The sequence below is a fragment of the Delphinus delphis genome, chromosome 19 (genome assembly GCF_949987515.2).
Source record: "Delphinus delphis chromosome 19, mDelDel1.2, whole genome shotgun sequence".
NCBI classification, from domain to species: Eukaryota; Metazoa; Chordata; class Mammalia; order Artiodactyla; family Delphinidae; genus Delphinus; species Delphinus delphis.
In genome coordinates, this window is record NC_082701.1 from 45,638,154 (window position 1) to 45,657,351 (window position 19,198).

Sequence of the window (19,198 nt, forward strand, 5' to 3'; positions counted from 1 at the left end):
AGGGGGCCAGGAATGACTTGGGGATCTTAGGTGACAAGAAGAATTTTACGTCTTTTCACTCAGGGAAAGTTTTCAAGCACTTTCTGGGTGCGGGGCACTGTGCTAGTTGGTGGCCACTCAAGGCTAAATGGGGTATGATCTCCACCGTAGAGGAGAAGGAATTCTGGAGGAAGGAGGAGGCCTGTTGGCGTCTGTGCCTTACACAGTCAGGAAATGCTGGCGGGGCTCGGGGGGTACAAGGGGTAAAGTTGATGGCCCACAGCCAGCACCTTCCATTGTGGGATTGAACCCCCAGGGACAGGAAGATATAGTCAGAGGTGTAGCTGGAAGGCCGCTCGGCCGGGGTTCCCATGCCCGCTTCCATCCCATCCTCTCTATCCCTACTCCTCTCTGTTTACACATCACTTCCCCGGAGCACCTCCTCTGGCCCCTGCTGTGCCCTCCACGTGACCATGCCCTGCCTCAGTCATGACTCTGATTTCCCTTCTTAACTGTCTGTATCCCACCACCCCCACCCCCATTAAACTGCTCCCACACATGGGGTCAGGTTCTTTTTTATCTTGCTCACTATTATAAGGTTGAATAGGTGGATGGATACAAATAAGGAAATGTGGGGGAAAAAAAGGATGGGAGAGAATTAAAGCAAGACATTAGCAGTAGGAGTAAGGGTGATTGTTTTTCCTTTTATATCTCTGTATTTTACAAATTTTCTATAATAAGTATTTGGCTTTTATCCCCTGCAAAAGTGTGAAAGAAGAGAAAACAGGCAAGAAAACAGGCAGCTCAGGGTTTTGGTCTCCTTGCTCATGAGCTGTTGGCTTTTGACCTGCTTTTACAGGTGGAAGCAGGGAAAGGCCTGGAGATGAGGAAGCTGGTTCTCTCAGGGTTCCTGGCCAGCGAGGAGATCTATATTAACCAGCTGGAAGCTCTGTTGCTGGTGAGTATATACTCTGGGGCCTTTGTGCTCTAAAACTGCTTTTGGAGTTGGAGAGGGAGGGGGACCTGGACCAGTCCTTCCCAGGGGCGGGGTCTGTGGTACTACTCTGCCTATGGCTTGGCAGCCAAGGTCACTGAAAAGGCCTCTCAGCCCCGGTTCTCCATTACCTGCCCTGGGAAAGGTAGAAGAAGAAGCACCACCTGGTTGGGGGTGGCAGACACTCCATCATCCCTGACTACAGTGCAGGCATTACTAATGGATCACAGTTCTCTGTCCAGGTGGGGTCTTAGCCTCCGACTCCGGCTGGTACTCTGGGCAAATCTCAACAAGTCAGTCACGTGGAGACCTCTTTGTCATCCCTAGTCCCGTTCCTTCCTTCTCCCTGGAGTAGTTAACCGTTCGCCCCATCCTGAGGCCCTCTGGCCGGAAATGTGTTGAAGGGCTGTCTGTGTGGTTCTGAGAAGCTCTGAGGCATTAGACAGGCTGCCGCCCTCTGTGAATGTGCCTTAGTTTCGTCTCCAAGACGGAGGTGTTGTTGTGAGAATCGGACTGAGAGGGGAATAATACAATGTTTTCAAAAGGTAAAAGTAACCACACAGATAGAAGATGTTTTTGCCTCTGAAGAAAGTGCATATTAGATGCGTCTGGATACTTACTGTGCAGAGTGATTGTGGCATGTGAAGTCCTCTTCCTTGGGTGTTGCGCAGTCTGAGACATCAGCTGGTATCAGAAAAAGGAGGGATCAGAAAGGTAGATGTAAATCAGTAGGTAGTCATTCTTACAAGAATTGTAAGATACGCGTTTATGTACTTGCTGCGATGTGAAGTACTGTCACCCGGTGTCCCAGGGGACTTGGCATTTATTACCCCAGGAGTAACTATTGAGATGAGTAGCTGCTTTGTAACATGCTGGGATGAGTCGGTGGTCGATCTCACTGGGAGTTTGTTGGTCTGCACAGTCATTCTTTCAAGGGAGGAACAGTTTGGCAGGTCCATAAGGACTCGGGTCTGGGGCCAGAGCTAGGGCAAGACTTGACGCTGCCATTAATCGTAGACTTATTGCCCCCGTCTTTCAAACTGTGCATCTTAACCATTAGTGGGTAATGTAATCAGTGTAGTGGGGTGAACCAGCATTTTAAAACAAACGAGAAAGAAAATGTTGGCCTGCATCCCATGCAGTAAGAATAAGTACTATTTCATGCAACTTTCGGCTTGTGTGGATATGTGTATGTACGTACTGGGCCACATGCTTTCTTACGTGCGTTGTCGGTTTTAAAAACCACTGGTGGGACTTTCCAGGCGGTCCAGCGGCCAAGACTTCGCACTTCCAATGCAAGGAACAAGGGTTCAATCCCTGGTTGGGAAACTATGATCCCACATGCTGCGCGGCGCAGCCAATAAATAAATAAATAAGTAAATAAATAAATACGTAAGTAAGTAATTTAAAAAAAAAAAAAACCGGCTTTGGGCAAGCCATGGGTAACCTTCTTGAGCCTCAGTTTCCTCATCTGAAGATGAAAACAAGGCCATTACCTTCTCTCTCTGCTTCATGGGGTTGAGAAAATCAGGTGATCCTTTTGGGGACCTAGTACAGTGCCAGGTACTTAGACACCGAAATATTATCCGAAGGAAGGAGGACAGACAGACGAAATACACCTTACAAACTATGAATTGCTGTGCCCAGACACAGGGGCGTAGTTGTCATTACTTAAAGGATGCATATTTGAAAGAAGTTCAGAGGAACCAGACTGCCTGGCTTTGAATCCCTGCTCAACTGCTTACTAGCTACAGACCTTCAGCAGATTAATGAACCTTTGTGCCTCATTTTGTCCACCAGCAAACCGGGTATGCTAATATTAGTACTCTCTTCATGGGGCCGTTGTGACGGGTAAGTGAGTTTGCAGGGGAAGCTCTTAGAGCCTGAGTGTGAGTGGGTTCTAATTTTTCCTCCTGTTCTGGGAAAGAGCGCAGGTTAGAGCTTGTTTGTTTCTATCAACCCAGCAGTTCCCTGAAGGAAGGGGAGGTACATGTTCCCATCAGAAGCATGCCCCTCTTAGATTACAGCTCGTTCTAATCTGTCACTGGGCCTAATTTGAGTCCCATTTGTCTGGGTAAAGATAACAGATTGAGGGGCCAAAACACGCCCTACCTGCCTGCCTTTCTAACAGCTCACGCTCTCAAGGTAAAAACTGGGAGGCTGAGGCTGCCAGTCCTGGGGTGTGACCCAGGGTAGGTCCCTCCTCTTCCCCCCAGCTTGTTCATCCTGGCTTGGTTCTTTCTGGAGCAGAGGCAAGAGCTAGGGAGGGACGGGCCAGGAGGCCTGGTCTGCACCTGGAGGCCCCTCCGGAAGAGGGGGCAGGACCCTCCACGGCCACAGTCTCAGATGATAAGCCTCAGAGATGAGGAATCAAGCCCTCCTCTCTCTTCTGGAGCTGGGGGCCCTTCCCAGCTACCCAGGAGCTAAGCCCTTTGCTCTTTGGGGTGATCTGACAAAGGCGTTCAGAGAAGAAAACCTGTCTTCCCCAGCTCCCTCCGCCTCCCACGCCCAGCTCTCCTTGCCACCCTACCCCCATTCCCGCAGCTCTTCTCCTGAGTGTTTGTTCTCAGTTTCACACTTCCTGATACGCAAACAGCTGGTCGTGTGTAGCCTGGACTGTGGACACACAGACGCAGACGGGGAGGCCACACAGGAGGCTCTGTTCCCGCCGCCTGGGTTGCTGGCTGGGCAAGGTTTGGTAACCTTCCAGAGCCCTCCAGGTTCCTGATGGGCTCAGATGACAAGGGAAGAGGGTCTGGGAGCTGGGGCTGAGGTGGGGAGTGGAAGAAGGGGGCAGACCAAATGCATGTAATTCTGCAAGTCCCTGCAGGCTGCAGGTGATCTGGGTGCTCCCTCTGGCCTGCCTTTGCCTTAGTACCTTCCAGCCCTGGGTCCCACCTGGCCCTCCTCTCTTCGACTCTCCTTCTGGAGTTTGCTTTGCTCCTTATCTGTAACATAGGTTCAGGACGCTCCCCCCGACCCCTCCACCCCCGCCCCCAGCCTGTGGTGATAGTTAACAAAAGTACATGTGGCAGCCTCCAGGCCTCTTGGGATAGGAGGTGGAGGAAGTGGGCCGATTTCTTTCCCTGGTTTCGAAAGTCAAAAGGCAACTTGCTGGGGGACAGAAGAGACAAATGACAGTGTGAAGTCATGAAAGGAGTTCGAACCCGCCTGGCCCGTCTTCCCGAGGAGCACTTCATGGGACACCCAGAGCCAGAGTTAACTCTAATAAAATGGGGAACTGGCGCCCCATCCTCTGCTGCAGGATTCTGGGAAGAGGGAGGGGGAGCTGGTGTGCTTTGTCAGGAGAGCAGGGCTGCCTGTGCCTTTCTGCTGCCCTCCCTGCCCGAGGCCTATTTTCAGGCCTTCACCTCCCAGGGTCTCAGGCCAGCTGGGGGCACGCATCCAGCACTTTCCCTTCCCCCAAAGGCCCCCCCAACCTTGTCCTGAGAACCAACGGCCTGATGCCCCAAGCGCAGTCCCTGTCTGTGTGACCTGCCCCTGGTGAGCACCGGCGCTTCCCCTTTTGCAGACAGTGGGACTTCAGGAGGAAGCAGAGCACTTGTGTCTTGTCCCTGCATAGGCCTGGGTGCTTCCCCAGCAGCTTCTGAGAAATCCTGACCGCCCCCCGGCTCCTTCCCCAGGACTGTTCTCTCCTATTTCCTTTATTCCCCCTGGGTGGGGATTGCACCCCGGCTGGGACAGGGACTCCGCGATGACTTGGACCCTCCTCTGGACTTGGGTAGATAGAGGTAAAAAGGATAAACTCTGATGGATCCCAAGGGCCAGCTCTGTATCCTTCACGGAACGTCGGGAGCCGTGAGCTCAATGTCGCTGCCCACCTGGGGTGGGGAAAACATTCTTCCTTGCTCCTGGCCCCGTTCCCTCTGTGTCCCTGCCTGCCATGCTTCCCCAGGCCCCAACCCTCCACTTACTCTGATATTCCCTCTGAGGCCCTTTCCCATCACCTCCTCTGTGAAGCCCTCTCCGAGCTGTGCCAGTTGGTTGGTATTTACAGTCCAAGTCGAGTAATAAGTGTATCTTGCTTTGTCCACGAAAACGTTTCGTTTGTGTTGGTCCAGTTTACCCAAATAGATTGTAACGTTGTCCGGAGCAAGGAGCATGAGTCATAAAAATAATCTCCTGAAGGGAAAATTGGACCCCGTCACTCCCCTGTTTCAATCCCTCCGGGGAAAGCCAGGTCATTACATGGGCTTAAAAGCCGCATTCCTTCCCCCTGTGTGATCTGGCCTCTGCTCACCCCTCCAGCCCTCCTTTAGGGCCCTGCTCGCCAGCCCCCTTGCTCGCAGCACACAGGCTCACTGTTTGCTTCTAGCTCCTCTCTCTGCCCAAGCTCTTCCCACCTTGGGACCAGGCGTTGAGGAGCTCTGCCTGAAATACTGTCCCCTTTGCCCCCACGCTTCCATTTCAGGTCAGTGTCTCCTTCTTGTCCTTCAGCAGGACATCCCCTTCTTATTTCCTTCATTGCACTTATGTGTGATTTTGTGTTTGTTTCCTCGTGTTTTGTTTGTCTCCCCTACTAGATGGGAGGCTCCACGGGGGCAGTGATTAGTGAATCACTGACTGCCCGCTACACCCCCTGGTCTGGCCTTACATGGGCACTTGGTCCATTATTTGTGGGGTAAATAGTAATAACAGTAGCAGCTAACACTTACTGATTGCCTTCTATGTGCCAGGCACATACTCAATATTTTAGATAAATGATGGCTTTTGATCTTCCCATCAGTGTTCTTGAGAAGGTAATATTACCCTGGTTTCACAAACAAGGCTGCTGAGGCCCAGAGATGCTAAGTGACTTGCCCACAGCTATTAAGCGGCAGAATTGGGACTCTGGCCCACACTGCCTGGCCTGCACCAGGTCGAACCCCAGCCTGCTTTCCTAGCAAAGGGCTGGACGTTAGGCCTCATTGGTTCCGGCACTGAGAGGGTCAGAGGAGGACTTCTGCTTTTTCCTGCTTTCATCATCACGTCTGGATTTTTTAGAGCTGGGAGGACAGGGGAGCTAGAAGTCAGAGCACTGTCTGGGTCTTTAAGTAGAGGGGACTTCCCCTTGTGGACAGACAGATGGGAGGATAGAGTGAAGCCTGGCTGGACATCCGGCAGCCGTGGCTGGCTCGAGCTTTGGGGTCTTCTCTCAGGGTGAGCCAGCGATAACTGCGGCCTCCCTCGGTGGAGGTGTTCCCTGCAGTCCAGCACTGAGTCACCCGTTCTCTGCTAGAATGCTTGCCTTGTCGGAAGCTCGCTACCTAATCCTGTGAGGTAGTGGGGGGCAGCTCTAGTGAGCCCATACCTGCGCCTGCAACTTCTCCTTTCTGCCCTTTGGGTCTCCAGAAGGACCCAGACTAAGTCAAAGACCTCTTTCCACACAGCCCTTTATCTTCACAGTAGATGAAGAACACCAACCGTGTCTGACTCAGGCTTTTCTCTCTCAAGTACGCGTACCCCTCCCCCGCACCTCCCCACCCCCATGCCTTCTCTATGGGGCAGGTTCCCAGACCCTCTCCCCTGCAGGGCCTTTGGTGTGCAGTCTGGGCATCTTTGGGGGCTTTAGGGCTGAAGGAAGGTCAACCATGGAGGAGCTCTTTATCCTTCAGTATCATTGATTGTTTGTTTCAATGATTAATTTTAATAGCTTTTTTTCCTGATTATAAAATTAATATTTACTCACTGGAGGTGATTTAGAAAATACAGAAATCCCACTGAAGAAGATGTATCCAAGGCTCATTTTCCCTTCATGTTGGGCTTTACGGTGATAATTTCAGCCAGCAAGTGTTGGGGATGGTCCTGAGCTTCCGTCTGTCACCTCACCCTCTCCAGCAGCAAGCCTTGGAGCACCTTGGTGTAGATAAGCAGAGATGACAGATAGGGATATTGCATGTCATCTTGCATGTCAGCCTCGGCATTGAGAAAGAGTCTGAGGCTACGACAAGGCTCAGTGAGGAAGGTCATTGTGCTTGCTTAGCAATGTCTGCCGTGGGTACAGGACGTAGCACGGTGGCATGCGTGCCACGCTCGCTCTCTCTGTACTAAGTGATGGGAACTTAAGATATCAGTGCAGCTGAGATTGGTTTGGGTCCCTTAGAAACTCTATTCCCCAAGTCCTAGGATCATGTTCTGTTTCTTGGAAGGAAATAGCTAAGGGGTTGAGTTCCCCGTCAACCCTCCTTCCCACTGAAGCGTGACAAGGGAGTTTGTGACTCAGAGCATGAGGCCATTGTGGAAGAAAGCTAGGGACCCTGTTAAACCATCAGGCAAACCCAGTACTGGCTGAGAACCAGAGGTCCCTCAGGGGACACAGGGTGGGAGAAGTGTGTCCTGGCGCCACCCCTCGGACCTGATGGGACTGCTGGACCAGGCTCCCTCTTCTTACAGTAATGGGTGGCTTGCTGGGGCCTGTGACAGCAGCTGCTCCATTCAAACCACGTTCAGGTCCCCTGGCCTCAGTGGCCTTATCTGGGCAGAACTCGAGCAGCAGGAGGGCCTAATCTGGGCCCTGGGCCTGCTGACCCTCCGGTTGATTTCCCTCTCACCTCTGCTCTTTCTTCCTCTTCTTGCCCAGCCCATGAAACCCCTGAAGGCCACTGCCACCACCTCCCAGCCCGTGCTCACCATCCAACAGATCGAGACCATTTTCTACAAGATCCAGGACATTTACGAGATCCACAAGGAGTTCTATGACAACCTCTGCCCCAAGGTGCAGCAGTGGGACAGCCAGGTCACCATGGGCCACCTCTTCCAGAAGCTGGTGAGTCTCCCGTCGATGGAGGGCCCTTACCCGGGACCTCAGTGGAGTTGCCGGTGTTGAGAGAGGACTGGTCAGCCCCAGACCTCCTGGCCTCCTTGAAGGCCTGAGTCATTTCTGAGTCCTGGAGGAAAGCCTGGGCTTCTGCCTTATGGGGAACCTGGGCCTGCTGCCCCGACTCCCGGCCTCCCCCAGTGAAGCCCTAGACTGCCTCTAGGGCTGCCAGGGACAGGCCACGTGGGTAGGTGCCCTTGGCAGGGCACTGTTTCTCTCACCTGGGGGCTCCAGGGCTGGACCGAAGGCTCCCCTGCTGGGCTGCAGGGCCCTGTACCTCAGCGGGCAGAGGGCCAAGTGCCAGGTGGACAGGCAGGGACTGCTCACCTGAGACTTCAGACGCTCGCCTCGCTTCCGTGCTGCCTCTGAAGTGAAGAGTCGGGAGGGAGACCATGTCAGCCAACGATCCTCTCCTGAGGACCCTGGAGCAGGAAGCACTAAGAGCCCAGCCCACCCGCAGGGCAGGGAGAGGGACAGAGGAGGTGGAAGTAGCGTGCGGCCTTGGTCGGGAACGACCCTCTCCCCTAGCTCGGCGTCCGTCTCTGGCCGCGTCCCCTGAGGACCCCCAGTCATACCCACAGGGCCCCCACCGGCTCTCCGCCACATAACTTCTGCCAGTCCAGCAGGCGGGATGGAGCTCAGGAGTCTGTGGCCCTATCCTCTGGGTATGGGTGGGGGGGGGCAGGGAGCAGTGCTTCTCCGTTTCCTCCCCTGCAGTGGTGGGGCCTGTTGAATGGGCAGGGCTCTGCTTTTCTCACATGGAGAAGACTCTTGCTTGGATGCTCCTAGGCCACAAGCTCAGCATGCTCAAAACTGAACTCGTTGGCTCTGAAGTTCTTTGCTCTTTTCCCTGCCTCTGTCTCAGTGGGTGCGGCCATGTCCCAACCACCGTCCATCCATGACTCCCGGGGGCTCATCCTTGGCACCTCCCCTCCCCCACCCCCTAACACCTCCCTGCATCCCATGGAGTCCACTTCATTAAAGCTCACAGCCACCTGCTTCTCTCCAGCACTCTGGCGCCCTCACCTGGACCACTGCTGTGGCCTCATGAGTGGCTTCTGCCCCAGACCTGCCTCCCAGGCAGCCTCTGGCCTCTACCTAAAAGCAGGAGAGCGTTTTCTAAACTCCTGACCGGACCTCAAGTCCCCCCTGCTCAGGGATTTGGATAAAGGCCAGGCTCCGAGGAGTGGCTTATGAGACCCTCTGCTGCTGGCCTCAGCAACCCCCTCTGCGCCCCCGACGCTGAACCTTCTGGTCTCAGTTCACGCTGCAGGTGCGCTTGACCTCTCTGTACTTGCGCTCTAGCCTGAAATGTCCTTCTCTGTCTTATCTGGCTTCTCTGGTCAGTTTCCAATTTAGAAATGACCTCTGTGGAGAAGCCTTCCACAGCCTCTGAAATGCAGCCCCTATGCGTACCCACTCCGTGAACACTAAACTGCCTGACTCCCCAGAACCATAAGCTCCAGGAGGACAGACTGTATTTTCTTCAATTTGGACCCCCAGAACCAGCCCAGTGATCAATACATGAATGAGCGAGTGAGTGAGTGAATGAATGGGTGAATGAGCGCACCGTGTCCTTGACCCCTGGGACCAGGGAGAAGTTGGAAAGGCATTGAGGAGACATCACAGGACCTGAGGTCTGTGTCCTGAGGGACAGCAGTGTTACAGAGATGAGCACAGTTTCTAGAGCCAGGTCGCAGCTGGGTTTGAATCTGGGTTCTGCCACAGGTTAAACTTGTGACACTGGGCAACTTACCCAACTTCTCCTGACTCAGCTTCCTCATCTGTAAAAACGGGGATAATGATGGTGTTTACTTTACTGGGTTGTTGTGAGGACTGAGTGAGTTAATACCTGAAAAGTTCTTGGAACAGGACTTGGAATATAGTAAATGAGTAAATACTCCGTAGTTAGCCATTATCATTACTGTTATTACTATTATTACCGCTATTATTAGTAGTATTAGGAAGAAGCACCCCTGAAAGGCGTTGTTGCCAGGGAACTCCACACTTCTGGTTCTGTCAGCCCCAGAGTGCTGGCCCCAGTTCAGGGATGATGAGCGCCCAGTCATCACTGCCCGCCTGGTCCAGGAGCCTGAGCTGATTGGCTTGGTGGGCAGCCTCTCCTCAGCCCTCAGGAGGGCAGAAGAGAGCAAACCCCGGTGGCGGGGGCGGTGGGGGGGGGGCGGTGGCAGGAGTGAGTAGCCTGGAGCATAGTGGAAAGGCTGTCCCAGTTTATCTTTGTCACTTGGACCCTGCTGTCACCAGGCTTCCCCATTCTGGTCTGAGCTTCACTGGCCTGGCTATGAATTTGCTACCCCCCTCTTCCCTCCCCCTGCATCATGAACTGATGTCTGAAGCCCCTGGGGCTACAGGTTTGGGAGGAGGCCGGGCAGGCCAGGCATCTGGAGACAGTTTATTTTCAGCTGGTCTCCGGGTATTTGATTATCCATTACCGAGAGAAGGGAATTAGCATCTCCGTTATTTGTTTTATGGGATCACCCCAGTGCCAAGCTGCTGTTTCCAAGCAACCTCCACTTCCCAGTTAATGGCCCTGGCAGGCCAGGCCTTGGGCCCTGCAGATGGCAGTGCCTGGGATGGCCGGTGACCCCTGCACACAGGCCTTCTGCCCAGGTGGCTCCTGCTTCTGGCTCACCTCCGGCTACTCCCTTCTGTAGTGGGATAGGAGGGTAGCGTTCCACCCTGAGCACCCAGCCTTTATCCTTCTGTGGGAAGGGGGACAAGGAATGTGCATACTTAGAAGAATAGCAATGATACTTTGGTTTAGGAAGTGACTGGCTAGCACATCCCCTGTAGCGCGGGACACCAGTGGGCCAGGGCTCCCTCTGGAAGAGGAAACGAACTCCATCCCTTCCCGCCCCTCCCCATCTGGGATTTTCCTTTCTGAAAAGTCTGGCCCATCTGGGGCTGAGACCTGCATGGCTCTGGCCCTGGCTTCTTCACAAGCATCCTAGCTCTCACTTTCCCCTCTGGCTTTCCTGCGCCCCACCTGCCAGCTTCCTCGAGTTCTGTCTCTGCCCTGGGTGGCTACAGGTCCCCCACCCACCTCTTCGGATCTTTGAGGAGCACAGGGATTCTGCAGAAAGCAGAGTCGATCCGGGGCAGGGCTCAGGGGCAGCCCACTTCCCGCCTCGTACCTTGGTGGGTAGAACGTCCTTCCTACTTCATTGGAAAAAATTTTAACCAGAAAATCTAGAGAATAATGTAGCAAACAATGGTGCAGTCACCTCCCAGAAATAACAGATGTTAAGCTCTGAAGATATATGGAAAGACTTTTCAATCAAGAAAATAAAGCGTTACAGATGAGAATGAAGTCTCTCTCTCTCTCCCTTTCCTCTTGCCCTTCCTCTCAACCTAGAAGCAGCTACTGACATGAATTTGGTGTGTAGCCTTCTAGGCTGCAGTTCGTGTTTTCGCTATGCATATATATCTTTTTATGGCATTGCATGTACTTTTAAAGTGTATATAAGTGTGTCTGTATGTATCATATATTTTGCAATTCAATCAGCATTCATTTTGAAACTTGTCAACGTTGCTACACAAAGATCTAGTTCATCTATTTTAACTGCACTGTGTGTATGGGTTCCCCTTGTGGGCATTTGTTTCCAGTCTTTTCACAAAAGAAAGAGTGAGGCAGGTAAATACCCTTGTTCACATTTCCTTGTGCACACACATATTCAAGTTTCTCTAGAGCAGTGCTTTCCAGTAGAAATAGAGTGCGAGCCACGTATATAACTTAAACTTTTCTAGTGGTCACAGTGAGTAAAAATAAACAGGTGAAATTAATGTGAAGAATATATTTTATTTCGCCCAACAGAGTCAAAATATTATCATTTCAACATGTAAACAAGATTAAGAAATTAATGAGATCATTTACATTCTCTTTCTCATACTAAGCCTTTGAAACCCAGGGTGTACTCTACACTCAGCACATCTCAGTTTGGACTAGTCACATTTTAGGCGCTCAGTATCCCCGTGTAGCAAGTAGCTCCTGTACGGGACAGCATAGCCCTGGGGTCTGTTTGTAGAAGAGGATTTGCTAAGTAGTAGGCTAAGCTGTGCATATTTTGAACTTTATTAATTATTGACAAATTACTGTCCAAATAATTATACTAACTTACACCCCCGCAAGCAATCTGGGAAAGTTCCTATTTTCCTACATTCTTTCCAACCCTTAATATCATTAGACTTTTAAATTTTGACCAGGTTGATGGGTATGAAGTAGTATCTCATTGTGGTTTAATTAGAATTTCCACCCTTTGCTCTGGTAAGAGGAGATGTACGTGCAGAGCACAGAGAAGGCTTTCCATAAATATTTGCGGAATTGAATTAACGAGCCTTGGTTTCCCCTTTTGCAGAAAGGGCTGATGGCATCTGTTCTGCCTCCCCAAGGAGGCGACGAGGCTCTGTGTGGTCCGAAGCTGTGGAAAGCTTTGTGTTAGGTTCAAAGCGACATGCAATGTGTAGAGAGGAAGGACCTCTGGCTCCTTGAAGGCTGAGGAGGTGGGGACAAGGACCTCGAGGGAGGCCAAGGGAAGTGGGGACTGTGCCTTTAAATACAGTTCCCCACACTGAGCATGGGGAGTGGGGCACTGAGCAGGCCACATGTGCCCACCCCTCTCCCTGTCTCCCCCTGCTTCAGCTAATTCCAGGATGTGAAAGATGCGTGAGGCATTAAGGGGCTTCAAACCGTGCGAGACTTTGATGATGCTAAATAAAGCCAAATGCTGCAATGAACTGAGCTTTGGCATGCCAACAAAGGCCGTACCCTGCTCCCCCCAACCCCCAATACCCCCTTGTTAACCTTATTGGCTGAGCCAGTTTCCATGGAAACTACCAAGTTCAAAGGGGTACTGTAGTATGTTCACCCTGCCTTTTCCTTCTGCTCCCAGCTAGCCGCTCGGACTGAGTTAGAGGTTCTGAGTGCTAAGGGAGCTCCAGGTGCTCTGGTTATGCTTTCATCCATTCATTAATCCTCTCTCCCCACCCCTCTCCTGCCCTTCTCTCTCTTCTCCCTGCAGGCCAGCCAGCTTGGCGTGTACAAAGCGTTTGTGGATAACTATAAAGTCGCTCTGGAGACAGCTGAGAAGTGCAGCCAGTCCAACAACCAATTCCAGAAGATCTCCGAGGTGGGCAGCTCCCCGCACAGCCACCCCTACGACTCGGGGTTTGGGGGGCTGCTCAGAGCCTTCTAGCCTTAGGGCCTCTCCTCCCCTGCTTGCCAGTGAGGAAGATGGTTCCCCGGATGAGTAACACTGAGCCTGATTTGCTTTCTTGCCCGCGACACTTTCCCTCTTAACATAAGAATATCGCTTTATGTATGATTTTGTTATTCTCTTTGAGGTTATTCTGCATTAGAACAGGGGAAGCAAAAAAGGAAATTAAAAAGGCAGCATTCTCCCACACTGTGGTGACCTTAAGCAAGTCACTTCCCTTCTCTTGGGCTTATTTCCTCTGCTGTAGAATGAGGTGTCTGGATTGATCCAGCTTATCCCAAGCCTGCTGGACAAGAACCACCAGGGGCCACTGTTTAAAATGCAGATCTTCAGGCACCTTCCCTGGAGCTTCAATTCAGAAGGTTTGGGGTGGGGCCCAGGAGTCTGTATTGTTAACAGACTTCCCCAGGTGATTTTTATAATCGGGAAGATTTGAGGGAGTCTGGACTAGGTGATCTTTTAAGATCCTTGCAGTCCCACAGAGAGCGGACAAAGGCCACGTGGGTAAGAAGCCCTAGACCTTCTGGCTGGGAGTATGCCTGTCCCTGCGGCTGCAGCCCAGCCCTCCCACCACCCTCCTCCGCAGGGCAAAGATGTGGCATTGTCTGCCGCCGACACTTCTATCCAGGAAGTGGCAGGGAAGGGCTCTAGGATTCCTCAGGAGCACAGCCCAGCTCACCCCTTGAGCCAAAAAGATCTCAGGGATACCCCCCACCCCCCACCCCTCCCAACCAGGCCAGTGGCTTTACAATCACAACACCCAGCTCCAAGCTTGGGGCAGGAGAACCTCTGGTTCCAAAGAGAGGGAGCTCCTTCTGCAGTTTTGGAAGTCCTGCCTTATTGGCCCCCTCTGAATCCTTTGCTTTCTCTCTCAGCTCTGTTGCTGGAAAAGTTGGTGAGGTGCAGGGTAGTTTTCGAGAAACTACTGGGGTTATAAGGGTCATACCCAAGTTTGGAATCAGCTGGGAGGCAGTACAAGAGTAGGGCAGATGGAGATGGAAATGTCAGCTTGATTACTAGTCAAAGCCGGATTGGAAAAACGTGGACACGGACCTGTAGCCACACTAGATTTGCTAACACTTCCCCTCCACGTTCAGACACATCTACTGGGGGCAGAGAGAGGAGGGCTGAGCTCTGTTTCTTCTCCCAAACCCAGGGGTCGGGTGAGTCACCCTCTGCCTGGGAGGACGGAGTGGAGTGAGGGGTGGGAAGGTCCCTCTAAGTGGAGCAATGAGGCTGGAGAAAGGGTGTTCCTCTCACGGCTCCCCGCCCTCCCTGGGAACAAACTGGGTTTCCCATCTGTGTTCAGAGTGACCCTGCCGAGGCTGCCCGGGTGCCCTGGTCATGTGTGGTCCAGAGAGTGGTCAGGGGGTTCTCCTCTTAGCCTGGGCTGACTGCCTGTTCTCCATGGTTGGCAGAAACCCCTGCGCTCTTCCCCAAGCCCCTCTCATAGCCAGCTGGCCCCAAGGGCAGAGCGAGGCCCGTGGCCTGCTGCCAGTGGCTTCTCACCCTGACTCATGCGCAGACGCTGTCACTTCCCACTGCTGCTGCCGCTTAATTACTGCAATTAGGCCCTCCTCCTCTGCAGCAGAGCGATTTCATACCTCTAGGCTGCCCTGGAAGGGGACGTGGAGAAAAATTCCCTAAACCTGGGAATCCAGACACATCCTTGAGAAGCTGAGTAACCTCCCTTTTCCCCAGCCCCACACCCCAGGCTCAGTCCCTGGGGGTTTTCTCTGTCTAGAAACAGCTTGAGGCAGGAGTAGGAAGTGTGGAGCCCCCGCTGCCTGGGCATTGCCTCCCAGGCAGAGCAGGCAACATCACCTGGTACCTGACCTTGGCCTCACCTCGTCCCCACCTTCCTGCTGACACGTCCCCTGGGAACACCCCCCCCCCGCCCCCCCGCCAACCATGCACTCAGTCTTCCAAGTGAGGATTGCATTACAGCTCCAATTACAGGCCACGCTGGTCCAGTGGCAAGGGCTAGAGCTGGAACCTCTGACTCTAAAGGCAGGTGAAAGAGGTTAGGATCAGATAAGCTATCCCTGGGGTCTGTTTCCGGCACTCACTCCCTGTCACTTTGCACGGGATCCAGGAGGGGTGTTGCCTCTTCCTTCCTTGAAGTTTCCTCTCTGACGCCCAGCCCAGACATGGTGGGTGGGGAGTGCGGGTGGGGCCGGTGGCTGGGTGAGTCCCTTTCAATACGCTCGGACTGCCTGCCCCTCCGTGCTTCCCCCTGTGCAGGTGTGTGGGGCCCTCCACTCCTACCTCAAGGGCTGCTCACGCCCAAGGAGCAGCTGGTGCCCTGGTAGCTTGTCCACTAAAAGCCTGTTGGCCCTGGGCTGGCGTGTACAGACCTCCAAGTAGTGGCCGCTGCTGCGGGGCGGAGGAGGGTGTGGGCCTCCTCTGGAAGGCCCTCTGAGCTGCTGGGGAGGGGCTTCAGGGGACCCCCGAGGCTCCAGGAGAAGATGGGTGTGGCCCAGGGGCTCATAAGCGGAGAGGCAGAGGGAGGCCTGCACGTGTTAGTCTTTGTGTCTCTTCTCCTATTTGCACCCCTGGGTTTCAGAGCCCTGCTTCCTGCGTTGCTCACGATGGGGGATGGGGAGGCTCAGGGGACAGGCCAGGTAGTGATTCCTCTCCTCTGTTTGGCAGGAACTGAAAGTGAAAGGTCCCAAGGACTCCAAGGACAGCCACACGTCAGTCACTATGGAAGGTACTTTGGGGAATGGCTTGGATAACAGTCACCTTCCTTTGTCTGGCTTTGTGGACTATGGTGCCCGGCTTGTGTGTGTGCGTGCGCGTGCATGCGCGTGTGTGTGGGAGCATGCGTGTGTGTGTGTGTGTGAGCGTGTGCACGCGAGGCATCCAGCCTCCGTCCCCAGGCAGCTGGCCAGCTACAAACGTGCTCCTCCCTAGGATGCCAGCAGGCGGCTCACTCCCCCCCTCCTCCCCCCTCCACGCACGCAGCCCTCCCCTCCCCTCCCCTCCCCCTTGCTAGAAGAGCACTCAGAAGCGGCTGCTTGATTCTGGAGGCTGTGCAGCAGCAGCCGGGAAGGTGGCTGAGTGGCCGGGCCGCTGATGGGAGCTGGGGAGCCGGGAGCGATGGCCGCCCGCTCCTGCCGCGGGGACGGAGGCTGCCATGGAAATTCTCCTCATCATTCGCTTCTGCTGTAACTGCACCTATGGTAACCCAGGCCCCCTCTCCCGAGAGGTGGTGTGTCTTCCCACCTCTGGGGGCTGGCTGGAGTGGGCTGAAATGTGGCCATCAAGGTTTGGGGGGCAGCAGGGCAGGGAGGGGGGACAAGTGGCTGGACCTGTGTTAACCCCGCGCCAGCCAGCTTCCAGCCTGGAGTTGGAGCCTGGGGGCCGCTCGGGGCAGGGTGGCTTGGAAATGGGAGGACCAGGCTAGAGGGGTCCAGGTACCCCGAGGATCTGTGGGGAGCCTCAGCTTCAGAGGCTGGGGGCAACTTCCTGGAGAGGCTGTTGCAGAGAGAAAGTGACAAGGCTGGGCCTGCAGGGGTGGCCACCCTGGGGTTGGAGAGGGGTCAGCAGGGGCGTGACAGATGGTCTGGATGGCAGTGCCTTGGAGCGGGAGGGCGCCAGCCCCGGCTGGAGGGAGAAGTTGGGAGTCTCTTTGTTTCGTGAGAGGCCAGGGTATTGTGTGCCTGGAGTGCACACACCGCCTTAGCTCTCTCCTCTCTGAATGGCAGGGGAGCAGGAAGGAATTGGATTGCTCCCAGGGGGCTCGTTTCTAGCCACTGGAGACCCTTGAGCTGAGGTCTTGGCCGTGAATGCTGGTGGGAGAGGGGGGCGTGGCCGGCTGCTGCTTTGTGAAGGTCACACACCCACCATACAATAGCGGGGACGGACAGAGCATCATCTTCGCAGCTCCCTCAGGGAGGAGGTCCTGGGACAGGTGTGTGCAGTCAGCCAGGCTCTTGCTCAGAGGAGGCTGGCACAGATCTAGGCAAGGAAGTGTCCGGAAGCTAGTGGGCCCCGCCTTCCGAGGCCAGAGGTACCTTAGGGATGAGCCCCGCTGCCTCTGGCAGGGGCATAAGGCTCAAATGTTGCCCCAGGCCAGCTGCTCTGGGCTCCTGTGGCAGGCAGCTGGTTTCAGGACCTTCTTCTCTCCCACCAGGCGTTGTGTCTCTGCACCCCTCTCAGTCACTTTGCTCTCATATCTCCGTGGTAACCCGGAGCTCCTTGTTGAAGGCTGAACAGAGGGGGGTGGCAGCATGCTGGAGGAGCGACGCTGAGGTTTCTCGGGCTCTTCCCGGAGGCCGCTGTGCACGATCAGCTGTCCCCTCACCTTCTCGGGCTGTCCTGCATTGAAGACTGCTCGTGATGGAGATAGCCCCTGAGGTCGCCCCTCTCCAGCTGTCCCAGCAGGACAGCTGTAGTCACAGGCAGAAGCTGACCTGGGTCCCCGCCCCTCGGCTGAGATTCTGACAGGCTTGAAACTGGCGTGGTCCTAGATCTGAGGGGAAAATGCCCTTTTTGGTCAGGCCTAGGAGTTGGTCAAGTCTCCAATCAGTCTCCCTAAAGAGGAAACGGTCGGCCCTTTGCTTCCTCTTTCTTCCCCCGAAAGAAGCTTAGTTTTAGTGAAACAGGCCTGGGACCTGGAGTTCAGGGTTTCTTTGGTTCCTGCAGCAAAGTCAGCTTTCAAGTGAGGGGTCAGGAGTGAAGGAGCCCTTGCTGACCACGCTGTTTGACTCTTCTCAGCCCCTCCAAGGGGTGCTGGTTGTGGGGTATCAGGAAGGCTGTGCCACTTGGGGCTCACTCTGCAGGTGTCTGCCTTAGCGGTTGTGTGCCAAGCGCCCAGTCTGCAGGGCTCCAGAGCCACACGCAGTGGAGGTGCAAGGAAAGCCGCGTGTGACCCAGGCTCCTAAGAAGGGGGCTCACCTTGGCAACAAGAGAGGCCCGCTCATCCACTCCTTCCCGGTGAATCTTTCCCAGAATCCTCCCGAGGGCCACCGAGCTTTGGCAGGTGCTGCCTCCCCTACGGAAGGGGACATCTCAAAGATAGGAGCACGGGTAGACCATGCGTAGATTCAAAACCCAGCTGTCCCTTACAGCTTTGTGACTGTGAGCAAGTTACATAATTTCTCTGTGCTTTCGAGAAGTTTCTGCATCTGTAAAATGGGGCTAGTGATAATTGCTTCCCTTTTTAATTAAAGGAAATAACGCACGTAAAACAGTGCCATTGGACACAGAGTAAGTACTCAGCAAGCTAGAGAGAGGCCAGCTCGCACATGTCATGGTTGAACTTTTAGGCGCTGTGAGTGTTGCTTGTGAAAATCCTGGTTAGGGGAGGCTTTCTGGAGGAGGGGGAGAGACAGGCATTGCAACTTGGTGAATGGTGTCTGTCCCAGAGACAGGAACCCCGTGGTGAGGAGGGGCAAGAGTGGGTGAAGCAGGGGCAGGAAGCAGGCCAGCCTGCTGGAGCCGTGGAGCAGGTGAGGTGGGAAAGGTGGGCTCTTCACCCTGCATTCTCAGGGGAAGCAGGTGTGCAGGTGCCGTGGAGAGCATGAACGTCAGGGCCGCACTGGTTCCTTCCATATCTGACCGTGGCCCCAGGGCCCTCTCCCTGCACTTGCCTCTCCCCACCCTTCCTCCCACCTGCCCCTCCACCACCTGGGGCTGATGCATTAGGACTCATTCCACGGCCACAATCAAGTGGACTCTTGAGGTGACTCTAGGCATATTAATAACCCGTCTGAAACCCAATCCACCATTTGTGCAGACCTCTGAGCTTAGTCAGAAACCTCTTCCTCCTGGGACCTGACAGCGGGGCAGAGGGAGCTGATACTGTAGTATCAGCTTTCCCTGGACGGGAACTCGAGGGCCCACCCTGGCAGGTGTCTGCTGAGCTTGCACTTTCTCTGGGTCTCTGGGGTTCTCAGGGAGTGATTTTTTTCCCCCCTGCAGATGGGCTGAGCCACAGGTGGGTATCCTAGACAGCCTCAGAACTGGTCCCCTCCTGGGCTGGTAACTGGGCTGTACCCTCACTGTCCCAAGATACCCCAAGCCTGGTCCTGTCCATTCTAGCTCCCATAGCCCACGGGGAGGGGCTCTAGAAATTGCTTAATTAAGAAAGGGCTGCAAATAAATCATGGGAGATGTGTTTGCACAAAGCAGTGGTTTTCAACCATTCTGACATATCAGAATCGGCAC

The 19,198-nt window shown here is 54.2% G+C and overlaps 1 protein-coding gene across 4 annotated transcripts in view; it reads left to right on the top strand.

The window, feature by feature from the left end:
- The window catches only part of ABR (ABR activator of RhoGEF and GTPase), a 178,512-nt gene that overhangs the window by 105,712 nt on the left and 53,602 nt on the right, over window positions 1–19,198 (top strand). For all 4 annotated transcript variants that reach the window (XM_059997397.1, XM_059997400.1, XM_059997398.1 and 1 more), the window contains 4 exons: window positions 839–937; window positions 7,554–7,739; window positions 12,830–12,937; window positions 15,677–15,737. In XM_059997397.1, the coding sequence (XP_059853380.1) occupies window positions 839–937; window positions 7,554–7,739; window positions 12,830–12,937; window positions 15,677–15,737 (454 nt within the window). The remainder of the gene's footprint in view (window positions 1–838; window positions 938–7,553; window positions 7,740–12,829; window positions 12,938–15,676; window positions 15,738–19,198) is intronic.